The sequence below is a fragment of the Stegastes partitus genome, unplaced genomic scaffold, assembly GCF_000690725.1.
Source record: "Stegastes partitus isolate 25-593 unplaced genomic scaffold, Stegastes_partitus-1.0.2 Scaffold745, whole genome shotgun sequence".
NCBI lineage: Eukaryota > Metazoa > Chordata > Actinopteri > Pomacentridae > Stegastes > Stegastes partitus.
Window position 1 is genome coordinate 195,469 of NW_007578476.1, and position 16,770 is coordinate 212,238.

The 16,770-nt window shown below is 42.1% G+C and overlaps 1 protein-coding gene across 1 annotated transcript; it reads left to right on the forward strand.

Moving 5' to 3' along the window:
- Positions 1 to 1,344: 1,344 nt before the first annotated feature.
- Positions 1,345 to 15,838, forward strand: LOC103364379 (nuclear receptor ROR-beta-like). Its single transcript, XM_008291478.1, has 10 exons — positions 1,345 to 1,774; positions 8,337 to 8,422; positions 8,515 to 8,656; positions 9,284 to 9,811; positions 10,846 to 10,967; positions 11,273 to 11,405; positions 11,954 to 12,061; positions 12,574 to 12,684; positions 13,038 to 13,150; positions 13,238 to 15,838. The coding sequence occupies exons 1-10, from the start codon at positions 1,768 to 1,770 to the stop codon at positions 13,397 to 13,399; spliced, it is 1,512 nt and encodes a 503-aa protein (XP_008289700.1). The 5' UTR covers positions 1,345 to 1,767; the 3' UTR covers positions 13,400 to 15,838.
- The last annotated feature ends 932 nt before the right edge of the window (positions 15,839 to 16,770 follow it).

Sequence of the window (16,770 nt, forward strand, 5' to 3'; positions counted from 1 at the left end):
TTATGATCAAATCCGGGAAGATGAGCTGTCAAATTATTAGCACAAAATAAGAGTGCATAATAGCTGCGTCATTTGCTGCAAAAGCAACAACAAAAACTGTGGCAACAACTTGCTGATGCTAAGATACAAATGGGTTAAACGAATGCAAATGTACAGCTGCACGGCCGTGATATGTTCCTGCATGTCCAGTACAGAAATATGGACATGAAACAGGAACCAGACTTCCGTAAATCAAACTTTGCGAGGTCAGTGGGTCTAAACTGCACAGAGTTCTCCAGAGAATAAACTGAAAGATGGTGAGCAATCACTAGGAAAACAGCCAGGAATATTTTCAAGCCTATTCCTGTTAATCCACATGAACACCACAGAGGAACAAAGCTCATTTGAGTTCACAGGCTCAGATAAATATTGCACAAGTCCACAAAGTCTGTTGTTCCGTGTCATTATTTTCAAGATCTAAATTCACTTTAATATATATTTTTTTTAAATTTCTTTGGGGAAAAAAAATGTTCATAAATAGTACAAGGACTCAGGAAACAGTCTTGGTGGAGAAAGAAAACTTTTCTTGATACTTTACATTTTGGAGAAAGCATGTGGGGGCTTTTGCTCACGATGACTGATTAATCTAGTGTCTTTCTTCATGAAAATGCTCATCACAAGATGTCAAAACTATGACTAAAACTTTTGTCTGACCAACAGTCGAAAGCCTATAAAAATTAATTGAAGAATTCTACAACCAGCATTTGAGACGTTTATGTTTTTGCTTTAAAAAATACTTCACCGATTGGTAGTTTAATGGATACAATTTCTGCTGAAGTTTCCATAGGAGTTATGAAGATACTTCTCTTTGAGGGTTTCATTTTTGCAGGTTCACTGAGGCCAAATGTTTGCATAAAATCATTCAGGTCAACACCATCAATGCAAATTTGATACACCGAGTAAAACGTCTGCTCTTGGATTATTTTTTTCTCCAAAAAAAGAAGAAGTTCAATAGGTTCCTGCTGCTTGTGATTAACTTCAGCAACACCCAATTAGGTAGTTATGAAATTTAATGACACAGGTTTACAGGCTCTGTGCTGGTACACCGTGTGATGCCAGGGAAGTGGGTGAAACAGCATTTTAAAGCAGAACTGACTTGCAAGTTTAATCACCTTTCACATCGCATTCTGGATGGTTATCATTGTTTTATTTCTCACAACACTACGCTTATCTGTGAAGAGAGAACTGAGCGTTAGTCAATCATTTGCACGGCCACCTTAAAACTCGCTCCCAAATGCGCGCCCCCGCGAGCGCTGCGAGAGGAGCTGTCGGCAGTGAGATCATGTGAGAGTCCACGCTTGGAGAAAGTAGGTTAGCAGGGTAGACTGAGAGGAAAGCAGGCGGAGAGTCACAGAGCAGAGGGGTGGGGGGGGTCTGAACACCGCTCCTGCATCGTGGGACTATTCTGTCAAAAAAAAAAGTTGATCCAAATCTATCCACCAGCGCGCCGAGACGGTTACGATGCGAACTATACCTTCCTCCACTTTTTTATTTTGCTCGGACTTGACCGAGCGATAGTTTCGGGGAGTTTTCTTCTTTCTTTTTTTTTGCTCTTGTGTTTTTGGCTTGTGCTCTACGAAAGCCGACTGCAGCCGGGACGAATATTTACAGAGCCAGTTGACTCTGGCTCCAGCGCTTTATTCGCCTGTATCCTGTTATTTACAGTAAACCCCATGTAGTCGAGTCTTCATCGTCCTGCTCACAGAAAGAAAAAAAAAAAACACCAAAATGAGAGGTAAGTTGATTTTCATGTCATGATCAATCTGTGCGTGAACTTGGTCGTGATCGCAGTTGTGTGGGTTTTGCTGGAACAGCCACATGTGTGCGCACAGGGACTTTGAGTTGCGCCTGTTTTCCTCCCCAGTGCGCATTAATCCCTCATGACTGGATTATAGCTGCACAGAGACCCGAGGCTGCACGCTGAAGTTCAGCATGCGATCAGAAAGAGCTGGAAGCATGGCTGTACACTCGTGAGAATTAACTGGATAAATTCTGTTGATACTGTATGATCTTTCAAGGCAGTTTAAGATGAAATCGGACCGAATCTCCACTTGGACATGTGCGTAATTGTGCCTTTAGTCTTTTTTGTCTTTACTGGTGGAGGTGCCAAATGTGTCAGTTTGTGAAGAAATGTAAACCATAGCTCACCTGAGAATCCTGTACATTTTGCTAGGGGGGTTTTCTTGTTAGAGTTATGAAATGAGGAGAGGGAGGGGCGTGAGAGGAGGTTGTTGTTAACCAAAACTAGAATTATGTAATCGAAATGTTAGTCAAGCGTATCAGGTTTCTAATTAGATAGATTAAACATTTAAATAGCAATGTTTTGCAATTTTGAACCAACATCCTTATAATATATCTAAAAATATATATATTTTATACATTGGCACATAATAATCTAATTTTGTTCTATTGTATATTTGGGGGGGAAATAATCCTAAGGATGCGTTCCAAGTGTTTGTTGTTACAGTTGACTTTATTAGTAAGAATCTAAGCGGTGTTACTGGAGTTGTGATGTTGTTGTGATGTGATGCCTGTGCCAGCATGGCCGACTGTGTGAGTGTACAGAGGGAGAGGGACCTGGCTGTTCCACTGACCTAGTTATGTCACCCAACATTATACAGCATTCATAGCGGAGGGAGGAGGAACGGCAGTGGGAAGCGTCGTGCCGACGGACGTGCAGCACCATGTGCGGTTACAGGCGCGCACGGACGGTCGGCCTTCAAACGTGTAGCTCCCTGACACTGGCTGATCTTGAACTTGGCCAGTGGGGGAGGAAATCGCTATTATCAAGGAGCACTGCCTGTGTGCATCCGGTGAAATGCCAGAGATGGTTAAATCATGATAGCAGATGCATAAAAAATAGGCCTTAAATTTTTCAAAAATGAAAATAACATGCATTTTAATTATCTATTTAATGCACTGGGAAGACCTTTATTCTTGTGCATCTGCAACATGATTAGGGTGGCTTTTCAAAAAATATTAATTAAAATGCATCCACCTGCAGCGTTTGCACAGATCACCTTTTAAACAGGCTCATTCTAAGTGCTTAGTAAGGCTTGGTTCTGCTCATGTGTTGCATCTCAGGGGTTTTGCCCTGACAAAGACCGACATTACAGCCTTGTGTTGTGCAAGAGGAGAGATTACCTTGAAGGAGTTTCTTTTTTCTTTATGGCAAGCGAGGAAAAAAGATAGACTTTTGCACTTAAAAGGGGGGAGTGAAGGGGAGGGAGGAAGAAGCATGGGGGCCTCTGGTGGAGGGAGGTTCCCTCTCTGGCAGGATATCCAAATGTAAACAAACCACGGCCCTTTCTTAGCTGGCTGCACTGAAAATGTAGGTTAGTCACACAGCCTGCCGTTGCCTCATTGGAAAGGCACGTCAGCATTTTTATCCCAGTCGGAGCATGCTTACACACATTTGCGATCATTTTAGTCCAAATTGTTGAGTCATTCTAACAGTTTTGGCTTGCTGACAGACTTTTATAGAGGCCTGTTGTGATGTCTGGACCTTTTGGCACGCTGTCTTGTGCTGCGCTCGAAAGCGGACTGAATTTATGTATTACATAAGTAACGGATCACAAGACTTGTGTCACACACTGACAACAGCTACAAGAGGCCTATGGAGTCCTTAGCTCTGTTCTACTCTCCCCTCTGTGGGCCTCAGCTTGGCCTCCACTGGTATTTGCATCTTTCAAAATAGAGACCAATGAATGCACCAGCAGCCAGACAGTATATGTGCATTAATGCTGAGACTCAACCCCATTGTTGTGCTTCGAGTCAGACCAGAGAAAGTTAAAAATATTTCTGTGCCGTGTCAGAGATTGGGGTGCTAAAAGGTGTAACCAGAGAGACCGTTTCCTTCCTGAGTACAACCAGAAGGTGTGAAAATAAACTGTGTTTTGTTTTTACATCTGAGAGTGTATCTTTCTTCCTGAGACTTAGCAAACTTCTCAGAGGAACTAAATGATCTGTAAAACATGCTGCGCTGTGCATACCTCGAACATGACTTCAAAGTGGGAAAGGCGACAAGGACAACCACAGCGGATTGTTGTGATACGGCGCCGTGTACCACTGTGGGCCTACACCCTGCTGCGAGGCATGACACAACAAGTGCCTCGGTGTTGCTAATGTGCATAAAGCTCGAGCACAAGGCTCTCACCTCATGTTACGTGCGTTTTTCCATTCTGTCAGTCACTCTTATGAGCAGTTAGTTAAAAAAAACAAAGTTAAAGAACATCCATCCGCCCTGTGTCTTTGAGGGCGGTCGGCATTCCTTGTGGTATTGTAGCCTTTGTAATGAGAAAACAGAATGTATTTGTGTTAAAACAGGTTTTAAGATTATAAAACAGAGGAGCACCGTCTGTGTGTGTGTGTTTGCTCGAATTTGGTTGTGAACATGTGGAAGGTCAAAATTCATTGTCTTCTCTGCCGTGCGCTGACACACTAACACACTGACTGTTTGACTCTGCAGCCACAGGGCAACTGTTGGAGAATGATTGGCTGTTTGTTCCTCATTAGATACAGAGAAGTGAACTGTTGGAAGCACAAAGTCAGTGATTTTTCTTCGCCTCTCCCTACCACACCCCGACTGAATTAGCCTTTGCAGAGATAACAAGGTTTACACATTTAGCTAGCTGATAAAAACTCTTGGGGCCCAATGTGTTTGCCTGAACCGTTAAAGCGTCAGTTCCCAATTTATTTAGTTAAAAGGGTTTGGGTGTGCCGCACAAAGTAGCCGTCCTCGATCTCAAGCACCTGCTGTACTCAAACATCAATCTTTGTTTGCTCATTTCTCTGCATTTCGCGCCTGAATTCTGCGACTTTGTTAACCTGTCGTTGAGTGACAAATGTTAAGTGCTGCCTTCATGCATCATGTCTGCAAAAAGAAACAGCAGGGCCAGTATTGATGTTTCTAGAATGCATCGAGGGAGAGAGCTAAAGGTCAAATAGCTCAGACTGGTGTTTTAGTGCAGGTCAGCAATGATACTCAGGGTTAAAGGTAATTGTTGTTTTAATGTTAGTGTGGCTCCTGCTGTGGCTCTCTCTATTGATTATTGTTTGGCAGTTGGATCTTTATTGGGTTCCAGCTCAGAACGGTGACACTTTGTAGAGATTTGTCAGTTAATTGATAAAACAGTAAGTATTCTGATGATCAGTTCATCTAAAAAGCCACTCGAGCAGCAAAAGTGCAGAAAATAAGCTGGTCCCTGCTTAACTGCGCATATAACACAATAATTTTTCATTGTTTGACAAGTGGGGGGTTTGCATGTGTAGAGAAAGCAGTTAATCAGTCGAGAAAATTCAGCATAAGAGCGATCGGTGATTAAAATAACGGCTACTTGGAAACCTCTTCTGGATTGTCTTCCAGGTATCCCTACTAATTCCCTGGACTTATTAATTCTGTGCATGCACTGTGGGTAATTAGTTTAATTGGCGTGGTTGTTTTTCCCATTTCCCAACTTATGGACAAGACAGTCAATTTAAATAAGGGAACATTAAGCAGATCCATTGGTTTGTGTCTCTGGGTATCTGCAGAGAATCAGAGGAGAGGAGTGAGAAAGTATTTATGTGTGGTTGTAGCAACAGGGGTGGGTGGCTGGGCATCTGTGTAATTCTGGCTCTCAGCACAGGACAAGAATAGAACAGGTTGAAGCTCAATGTCAAAGACCTGAGAGAGGGGTGGGGGCCTGAATAGCTGACATTCAAGTTTAGAGTTTGCGTGATCGCAGTGGACTGTTGCCAAGTACAGTATGGGGGCCTCTACAGTCACACCAAATGTGGTTACTCGTTGATAAAACTGCACGGCCAAGGCTCGAGTTACTCCATACATAAATAGTCTCGTGGGAAATCAGTGGAAATCTGCGTTGCGTAGTGGCCGAGCTCCTAAGTGCAGTTTTTGCTCGGCTCGTAATCATCGCCTCTCTTGTTTAATGTTGCTGTTATGTAACCGAGCCAATTTTCTAATGCGAGCTACAAGCCTACGGGGAGACGTGTTATGGGGAAGTCTGAAATATCGCTCGGCTCCACCTTAAAACTGGTCTGCAGAGAGTCGTGAACGCGCTCTCCTCCCTCCCCCCTCTCCCCCTGCAGTGGGAAAGTGTGTCAGTAGGACAGAATGTCCACATGGGCTGACAGGCTACAGCGGCGGAGTGACGGATGACTAAGCCAATACCAGGGAGGCTGGGGCTGCCGCCTAGCCAGTGGGAAGAAGAGAGTCTGCGGAGGGCGGGGTGTCGGTGTTGCTAGAGTGAGCCTGCTGAATGAGTGTTGTGAGGAATGCTCACAGACAAGAGTTATATAATCGTGAGATGCGGGAGGGGCGGAGGGGGAACCTGAGAGAAAGAGAGGAAGGGAGGGAGAGAGAGAGAGAGAGAGAGGAGGGAGATATTTTTTCCATTGCATGTCTGCAGCTGCTCTGATCAGTTGGAGTATTTTAGTCAACAGTTTTAGAGAAGAGACAGCCGACTGTGTCATTAAGTAGAATAAGAAGTGGAAAGTTGTGTTTTCCAGTAGCTAAGAGTGCAACAATTCCTCCTCAATCCCTAAGTGGTTTTCCATACGCCAAAACTTAGTGGCGGTGCAAATAAGCCATTTGGTAAATGAGTCTGGGGTTGTATGGACAATCTTATGATATAGTTGTTGTTTTTCTTAAACCACCACCAAAAGAGAAGGAGGTCTTTGTGTGTCATATGTGCGAGTGTCATGTGATTCCCTATCTGTTTGCCCTCATGGGGGCCACACGCAGGGTGCAGACAAACAGTTCACGGCAAGTTATCTTCTCTTGTACTGTGTGTGCTAATAGAGGGACAGTTTGTTTTATGGGGTTTTTGGCATCAACAGAAAAACAGAATATGCCCCTTAATTGATTCCACATTGGGACATCTTGTGTATGACTCACTGGACTCATTACAAGTTGTTTTTTTCCCCCCCTGATTACAACATGCCGGGATCTACTTTAGCTTCTGAAATGTGTTAATTTCCTAATAATAATAAAACTCGGGCTACAGGGCTTTTTAGTTAATCCTGTGTGTGCACTACAGCAAAGTTCAGAGATCATAAAACAGACAGCGCAAACAAAAATAAACCAACAAACTGTAAAAGATGAAAGAAAAAAAGCTTGTGTTACATGCATCCACAATAAAGTAAAGGATAGTTTTTTTTACCAGCAAGGGATTTACAGAGTTTCAAATACGCACAGACCCACAGGCTCCCAGACTGCTGTCAGACTCAAAAAGGACTGACGTAAAATGTAATTATATGTCTAAGCCTTGTAAGGGTTTACGTAAAATCTTGAATCCAAATCTGTAACTCAAGGGTTCGTGGAGAAGGGAGGCAAGAGAAGAGTGTAAAATAACAATGAAAGGGGAAATGGTTGAAAGCCTTGAAGCTGCGTTTTGTATCAGCTGGAGGCAGGAGATGGCCTTCTAACAGAGCTCAGAGTACACAGAATTACAGAAAGCTCAGTGTGACAAGATAAAACCACGAGTGACCTTTTCAGAGTCTACAGAAGACACAAAGGACCTAATTTTGGCCAAGGTTAATAGGTCAAGAAAACATTGCACAGCATGAGTAGACAGCGGTCAAAAGAGAGAACAGAATTGTGCTGGAGGTGTTGTTGGTTTGTGTGTGATTGAGGAGTTGCCAAATGTGATAAACTGATTGAAATTTGAAAAGTGAAAATATAAGCAGATTTAATTGTCATGAAGCAGGGAGGAAGTTCGTTACATGTTGTCCCGAAAATCAGAAAAACAAGAAAAGGGATGTTGTCATGTTTAAGTGTGCAGTTGTGTATCACGAGCAAACCCTTGGATAAGGATCACATGTTTACTGACAACATGCCCCAAAGGACTTTAAATAAATAGAGAGTATTAATGGGTAAGACCAGAAGGGGCTGAAGAGGAAGCGTTTGAATAAAGGAACCTTAGAAGTAATGTACCACCAGAATCAGCGGCGATCAGTGAATCATTAATTCATTTGGGAACACTGTGGTTCTCTATGGACAGATGTCTGGGGGAAGCGTCTCATAAATATTACTCATGAAGAAGATAATTTCATATACAGAATTTTTAACTGACTGGCAGTGAAGTATGCCAAATATGGGCTCCTCTGAAAGTCTGTGTGATGGGATTTTTTGGCAACAGTACATAATATGGCTGAATACTGTCAGGCAAGCCAAATATGCAGCAGCTGTGCTTCGCTAACAGATGTGGACTGGCTGTCTGATCTGAAGTGCAGCTTTCCATGTGATTTTTAGATACGTCTTCTGACCTGTCTTCTTGTTTTTTTTTGGCATCTTGCAGCTCAGATCGAGGTCATCCCCTGTAAGATCTGTGGGGACAAGTCCTCAGGAATCCACTATGGAGTCATCACCTGTGAAGGCTGCAAGGTGAGGGGGAAGCAGAACTTTAACCAGCCCGTTTTATCTAAAGTTTGCGCGTCATTTACAGTGTTTATATGCGTCTGTTTGTGTGTGTTTAGGGTTTCTTCCGTCGCAGTCAGCAGAACAACGCCATGTACTCCTGTTCCCGCCAGAGGAACTGTCTGATCGACCGAACTAACCGCAACCGCTGCCAGCACTGCCGCCTACAGAAGTGTCTGGCTTTAGGCATGAGTCGAGATGGTAAGCGCAGACTAAACATTGCATTTTGGCCTCTCTGCAAACTTTCTTTAATCATGACATTCATTTCTAAACTTAACATCGACTGATTTGGTTCACTTACATAAGGAAAGTTAAGTAGACTAGTAGGTTTTCAGTGAAGCCCAGGGTGTGAGTGCCTTAAAATTAAAGCTGATACCAGGAGAATTTGAAGCCCTCAGCAGCAATGTCCCACATCAGCTGCTGTCGCATGACGGCTCGAAACTTGTTTCCATCTTTGGTAGGCTGCACAGAGAAAACAAATACAGCATGTAGACTGAAGAAGTGATGAACTGTCATCATGCAAACTGGATACAGAGACCAGAACATACAGTACTCATGGATGTGACGGAGGAATGTGAAGTGAGAAAGAAAAGCAATACTTAGAATGAATTTGGAGGAACAGCTTTAGAAAACAAATGTCATTTTTCTTGTTTGTGTCCAAGTGATCTGCAGTAAGATAAAAAAAAAAAGAACAAAAATATAGTTTTTCATTATCAAGATAAATGCAACAACATATAATATTGATAGTTATTTAACACAGCAATGAAAGAAGTAGTTACCTGCAAGATGTGAATGATGTAATGAATGAAACATATTTTCTCTCTGCAGCTGTGAAGTTCGGCCGGATGTCAAAGAAGCAGCGTGACAGCCTCTACGCTGAGGTCCAAAAGCATCAGAAGTCCCAAGAGTGTGTGGGCTCCGGAGGCGGGGGCTCCACTACTTTGTCTTTACCCAGGGAGGATGGAGTCTGTGGCGGCGGCGCCGAAGACGGCGAAGAGGGTCTGAGCCGGTCCTACAGCAGCGGGGGCTCTAGCTCCACGCTCAGCGATCTGGACGACATCGCAGCGTTGCCCGACCTGTTCGACCTCCCGTTGACCCCCGAGGAGGCCAGCGAGTACTGCAGCCTGGAGCTGCTCGGAGGTGGAGGAGCCAGCACCGGGAACACTTCCAACTCATCATCCTCTTCTTCCTCTTCCTCATCCTTGTCCAATCAGAATTCCCCACAGCAGACAATGCTGGACGGGGCAGACACCAACGGGATCCAGCTCCTGCATACACACTCTCACACACATCCGCTGCTGGGACACACACATGCATTGCTGGACCTGCCTGATGACTGCTCAATAACAGACCTTGGTGAGTACTAAAAACATTAAACAGCAAATAATTTCTTGCTGTTTGCCTATTGCTTGAACAAAGAAAGCGGCAGAAGAGTTATCTAAATCCTCAAATAGTGGACAGTGCCTTGATAAACTAAGAGAAACAAACAGGTTTGTCATGTTTCACATTAAATCTGCCTTTCTCATTATGGAACATTTGCAGAAAGTGCTGACTTTTAATAACGCTAGTCTAACAACAAAAAAATGTCCTGTGCTATGGTCATTATTGCATGCTTTACTCTTTAATATAATAATTGAATATAATGATAATGATGTAATGACAGCCTTATTATTTTTAATTCTATTGGAAAAGAGGCTGAACCAATAAGGAATCAGACTAAATTAAATTAAAGTAAATATAATTTTAAAAGCTCTACCGCCTTAATACATATTAGGATGAAAGACGAGGACATACGTCATAAACAAGTTAGCCAAAAATAGCAGAATGATAGCAGCAAAACAGGACATGGACAATATTAAAACAAGCAGTAAATAAGCAGTCTGAAGATGCCACCTCTCCAAAAAACAGTGGCAGATAAAGGGACGGTGTTTATACAGGTAAGGCGGCAGCAACAAGATTTTACAGAGGTGTCCTCAGAGACCTTGAGGAAGAATAAATTTCTATTTTATTTTATGACTGCTGGCAAAAACAAACTGCAAGCAGACCTTGAACGGGGCTCTGGGGACTTTTAAAGAAAGCAATGAGTAAATATTGTGAGTGGTGGGTAATAAGGCGCTTGGTGGAAAAAATCCCAACAGTTGTGGAAATGAGGTGAGAAAATGAGCCATTAAGCACTCATTCTTGTCAGGGGCATCAGCAGTAAATAGCAGAGCCGTGCAAAGCATTTACTAATCCAAGGTCACACTGTTGTGATCTGTAGTGATGGAAACAATACCAGTGTTACTCCATAACTCTGCTACACTCTTGCTGCCAAAGCTGTTGCCACCACAAATAGCCACAGTGACACAGCACTAATGCTAGTGTGTGTGTGTGTGTGTTTTGTTTCACAGAGCGCATCACTCAGAGTATTGTTAAGTCTCACTTGGACACGTGTCAGTACAGCGCTGAAGACATGAAGAGGTTCACCTGGGTACAATACACACCTGAGGAAACACGCGTTTTTCAGAACAAGGTACGTAGCGCATATGTCAGCCTGCAAAGAAGTAAAAAGTACTTTTAATAATGTCAATAAATACACATCATAAAGTATTGTTTGTGTAGTCAAAGCATGATAGAGCTCATTCCTCTATGCCATAGACTTCCATCACTCTTTAGAAACACACATGAACGTGGCCATTGTGGTTTATTTGAGTCAAAAGTGTATCTCACTATGTACTTGTAACACAACTCAACTGATGTGACCTTAATTAAAGCGTTAATGCAGGACACAGTGAAGTGGATGTCATACTCACATCTGTTTTTGTGCCACTTTTTCAGTCAGCGGAGTGGATGTGGCAGCAGTGTGCACACCACATCACCAACGCCATCCAATACGTGGTGGAGTTTGCCAAACGTATTGCGGGCTTTATGGACCTGTGCCAGAATGACCAGATTATACTGCTGAAAGCAGGTCAGTGCACAGTCGTAACATGCTCAAAAACTTAATTCACAGAGTTAATGCTTACTAAGTAAACAAAGTCTTAAACTTGCTAACTTTAGTTCCTTCCTGTTTTTTGTCTCCAACCTTCTACCTTTGCATTTTTTTTATTTTTATCATCCTGTCATGTGTTTAAATAACTTACACACACCTGGTCTCAACATTGGGGAGAATTACACTATTCTGGAAACAAAATTCCTTTATTTACTTGTTATCTGCTCAACACATATATAAATGTGACATGAAATGCATATATTCGGCAATGGATTTACCTTCTGTAAATATTTTGAACTTTTTGAAAAATCTTGGTGGATATCAATGCTATCCTGTCGATTTTTAATCGGTTCAAAAATGTCATATATGCTGTATATTGCTGCACCAATCTGGATCAAAATTATTTACATTTTGTTGTGTCTTTTGTGCATGTTGGAGTACCTTCGACCTTCTCTGTCGCCCCCTCCCCCTTGCTCCTCTTTCTCCATCTCTCCACGTCTTTTCTTCTGTCTGTGACCACACTTTAGGCTGCCTGGAGGTGCTGCTTATACGCATGTGCCGAGCGTTCAACATCAACAACAGCACCATTTTCTTCAACGGCAAATTCGCCCAGGCTCAGTTCTTCAAAGCACTTGGTGAGGACCAGAGTTGTATTGCGTCTAATTGTTTTTAATCTTTAAGACAGTCGCTTCAACACCAGTTCTTTTAAAGAAAAAACAAAAGATCAGGCTTTAAAGAGTAGTGATTGAAAGCCTCCAGCTGGATTTTGCTTTCCAGTTTGTGCCTCTCTTTGGCTCTTTAGTATCACCACAAATATGTAACAATGGACTCTAATGGAAAAACTGAAAACAAATACCATTAAACATAGCAGTCACTAGCGAGATCATCATTTAAGGAAATATTCCCCAATTTCTAACTTGGATTATATCTGTCAATACAGCAGTCATACAAATATTAGGATCCTGTGACTTCTCATAGGTCAGACAGAAAATAAAACTCTTAATTTCATTTAAATGTTCATGAGATAAAGGCCTCAGTGAATCCTCCTAGTCCTCTTGGGTATCTCTTGGTTTAGTAGTTTAATAAAGCAAGTTTTCAAGTTATTATTTTTGACAATGAATTCACCAAACATAATGTGTTTGTGCAGGTTGTGATGACCTGGTCAGCGCAGTGTTTGATCTTGGAAAAGGACTCTGCCGTCTGCAGCTGTCGGACGAGGAGATGGCTCTGTTTAGTGCCGCCGTCCTTCTATCCCCTGGTGAATATTTTTCTTCTGTTTTGTTGCTCAAGCACACATACATAAACACAAACATGTTAAAGAAGAAGTGAAAATAGTAGTCATAGCAGACAGGGTTGTTCCGTTCTTGGAGAGTTTTCAGACATACCAGATTATCTGCCACTATTATTTCCATTTGAACAGTATATCTGTACAAGAAACATTAAATATTTCACTGAGTGTAAGCACTGAGCTCTAGACAAAATATTCACTTCACCTGTTGGTTTAATTGTTGGAGCTGATCAGTGGCATGAAGTATAATCTTAAAAACCTTAAAGCAACTTAAATAGAATCAAACTGGGAAAACTGAGGGGTTAATATCTTTGTTCCTACAGATCGACCCTGGCTCACAGAAGGCCAGAAGGTTCAGAAGCTCCAGGAGAAAGTCTACCTGGCTCTGCAGCACAGTCTACATAAGAGCGGCGCGTCTGACGAGAAACTGGACAAGGTAAACACAAGTCGCCGCTGCTCTTCTTAAACACAGCCACAGTTCCACATTCGCATATTTACCTTTGAGTTTGTTCTGTCCCCACAGATGGTGTCCAAGCTGCCCATAATGAAGTCTATCTGTAACCTCCACATCGACAAACTGGAGTTTTTCCGTTTGGTCCACCCAGAGACCGCCTACAGTTTCCCACCACTGTACCGGGAAGTGTTTGGCAGCGAGATGTCTCTGCCTGACTCCACTGACAGCTAGACAGACAGATAGACAGACAAAAGAGATGGAGAGTGTATTAGGAGGTAGGGAAGCAAAAGGAGAGACAGAGAAGGATAGAGATGTTGAAGCTCAACAACCAGCAGTTAAGAGACAATCCAGGACTTTAAATACTCCGTCTCCCATGATCCCAAAGTAGTCCTCCACTTTCCCAGCAGGCAAAGCACCTTACACTACAGACCACACATGCTCATGGTCCTCTGCATATTGTAGCATTAACAACGAGCGCATGGGCGTCGTAATACTATCACCACAGCCCACTTAGCATGTAAAAGCTCCAAGCTCTAACACTTGTTAAACATCTGATCCGCTGCGGATCAACCCAACCAGTTATGAATGTACCTCATCAATAAGCACCAGTGCACAAACGAGAACCCAAACAACAGTGAATGTACGACCCTGCCACTCTGAGACAGAGTTTTACTGATAGTATTAGAACAAAGTTGCATAGATCAATAAGTCTCACAATTAATACAGCTCTCAGTCAATATTCCTCTCTATATTCATGCATCTCAGTATGGTACGCCTGCGTATTCATACCGACAATATTCTTGTACTGACCATCACTTAGGGACCAAGATCATGATTCAGAGATTTTTCTGATATACAAAAAAACACAAAATTTGATACGACTCACAGCTTAAGCTGAACTCGTTCATCAGCTCAGAACCAGTCTCATACACATTTAGACAGTGTTCGGTGCTGCCTTTTTGTAGGCTCTTGTAATGCAATGAGAAACCTCAGTCCCACACACCCCTTTCCTTGTAAATGCCACTTAGAGACAGGACAAGATGAAATTATGTTTAATTTATATACACATTTATAGACAAATATTTTAAATAAGAATGTAAATAGATGACTATATAAGTATATGGAGAGGGTTAGAATGTGTGAGTTCAGTTCAGATCGAAAGGGAGAGAAAAGTGGATGGCGAGATGTGAGAAGAGGGACAAAAGACGGATGAGTGAAGAAAGCTGATATTTTGGACTCTTTTTTTTTTTTTTTTTTCTCTCTCTCTTCTGGACGATTTTTTCCTCTCGTGACAGTACTCTCAGGTTTCCACGGCAACAACCCCTTCTTGCCCCGACGGCAAAAGCCATCACGCAAGCGATGGGGTGGACACTTGTTGCGGATGCGACACAGCAGGGGAGGCAGTGTACTCAAACAAGGGCAACAAACAAAAAAAAAAAAAACATTGCCTTGCATTTAAACTGTCAGCTTTCAGTCTGCACTGTTGCTGCCCCGCCCCCTGCCTAACGAGACAAGAGGACAAACGGGACACTTAGGAAAAGAGAAAGCAAGGCAAAAGATGACTTCAAGAACTGTACAATAACTGGGGACATGCCGGGTCTCCCCACCTGTTTCTAACCAGCAGCCAGTACAATAGTTGTAGTATAACTGTCTTTCACTCATAATGTTTCTGTTTGTTAAAGGCCGGGAGGACGATGGTCCTTGCTATGTATCATAAACCCTCCTTGCTGGTTGGTGCAACTGTATTATTTTGTACATTTGCTGTTCCTCTCTCCTTTAGCCCCAAACCCCAACACGTCGGAATACCAAGCACTTACACTTTCCTCTTTCTCACTGGACACTCGTCTAAAGCCAGACAGAGCGATCAGCTGCCCCCCTGAGTTGGTTTTTCAAAGCCAGTAAGACTTCAGTCAGTCTGTTTAATCATTTTTTATTCCAGATCTGTCACACCGGGTTACCAGGAACTGTTTATAATCTCTATGTACATAACGAACACGATTTCTGAAGGCTGTTATAGCATCGAGATGATGATGGCAATGTCTTACGTGGGGTGCTGTGAAGTTCTTGAGCAGAGTCCGAGGACCTGCTGCCGCCGCCGCCTGCTGCTCAGGGAGCTAGCTGTGATCTCTCGTCCCTTTATTACCAGTGTCGTCTTTTAGCCTTGTACTCCTCACACCTTTGCACCTAAGATGAGACCCATAACCATAATCACTGTGGCCGTAAGTTCTATTTTTGTGAATGTTACTCACAAAGTGTCAAAGCCCTTCCTGTTTGTCCTAATATTGTAACATTAAATTTAAGATGCATAGGATTTTGAAAAAAAAAAAAAAAATCAGTTATAGTTAAATTTCATTATTGGGGTTTAAATGTTTCTTTTGCTGTGATTTTCCTTTATTTGTCAGTCTTTTATCCACATTTTTCTTTAACTGTCTCCACTTTTGTCTTGTAAAGTCAGTGATCTATTTTTTTTAATTGAAGAAAGACTAGGACAAGTACAAACAAAAAAAATAGTTTGTCTCCCTTCTCTTTCCCTGTATGACAAAATGTACAAGAGGTATATTACTAGTCCAAGAGTAACTGAGTCACACAACTCGATATATATTGTTGTCCAATGGGATACATTATATGTGGTTTTAAGAATGTAATAAATGGTTTCTTTTTCTTTTGAAATGTTTGCGTCTTATTTGAGCTTTTAGATTGATATTTACAGTCCTGTGAAAAAGTGTTGAGGCACTATAGATGTTCAGGCCTTTATGCACCATGCAGTGTCATCAGGGAGGCGTCCAAGTGGTCCCAAATTCATTCTGCAGCATCACAATGACCCCAAACGAACAGCCAGACTCCTAAAGAGCTATCCTCAGCCACGAGAGTGATGCAGCAGATGCCCAGGCCCCCCGGAGAATATCAGGAAGTCAGTCTGGGATTACATGAAGACAGAGAAGCAACCAAAGTAGCACAAATCCAAAGAAAAATTGTGGCAAGTAATTTTAAATTTCTTAAAGCAATCTATCTTCCAAGTACCTTGATAAACTGGACAAATAAACCTGGGACAACTGGTGCTGTTGTGAAGGTAATATCTAGTGTGAACACTGAATAAGAATTCAGTTTGTGTTTTACTGCATTATATGACACTAATGCAAAACTAACTAGTGTCTACTACTTTTGTACAGTATCTATAACAGGTTTTTTGAATATATGGTTGACCAATCAGACGGCCTCTAAAATCATTGACCTGATATTATGAACATCAACTGTTTGAAATCACAAATTGGCGTTTGTGTTATGCACTGTAATACTGTAGTTTTCTACCATGCAGATGACTTTTACGTGTAACTCTTTTGATAGACTGACAAAAAACTGATCTGCCGACATTCTGTTAAATAATCATTTCCTTAATCTATCAACAGCTCCAACTGCTCTTGGGTGCAGCGTCTCCAACACAAGAAGCTGCTGCTTTTTCTCAGTATTACATCATAAATCAATACATCAATTTAAATTAACATTTACAATTAATTATGAAAGTTCTTACATGAACTTCTATAAAGCTTTTTCTGATGCCAAAGTCAGTGGACTTTAAATGGAAATTTAAAGGCATTCTTTGA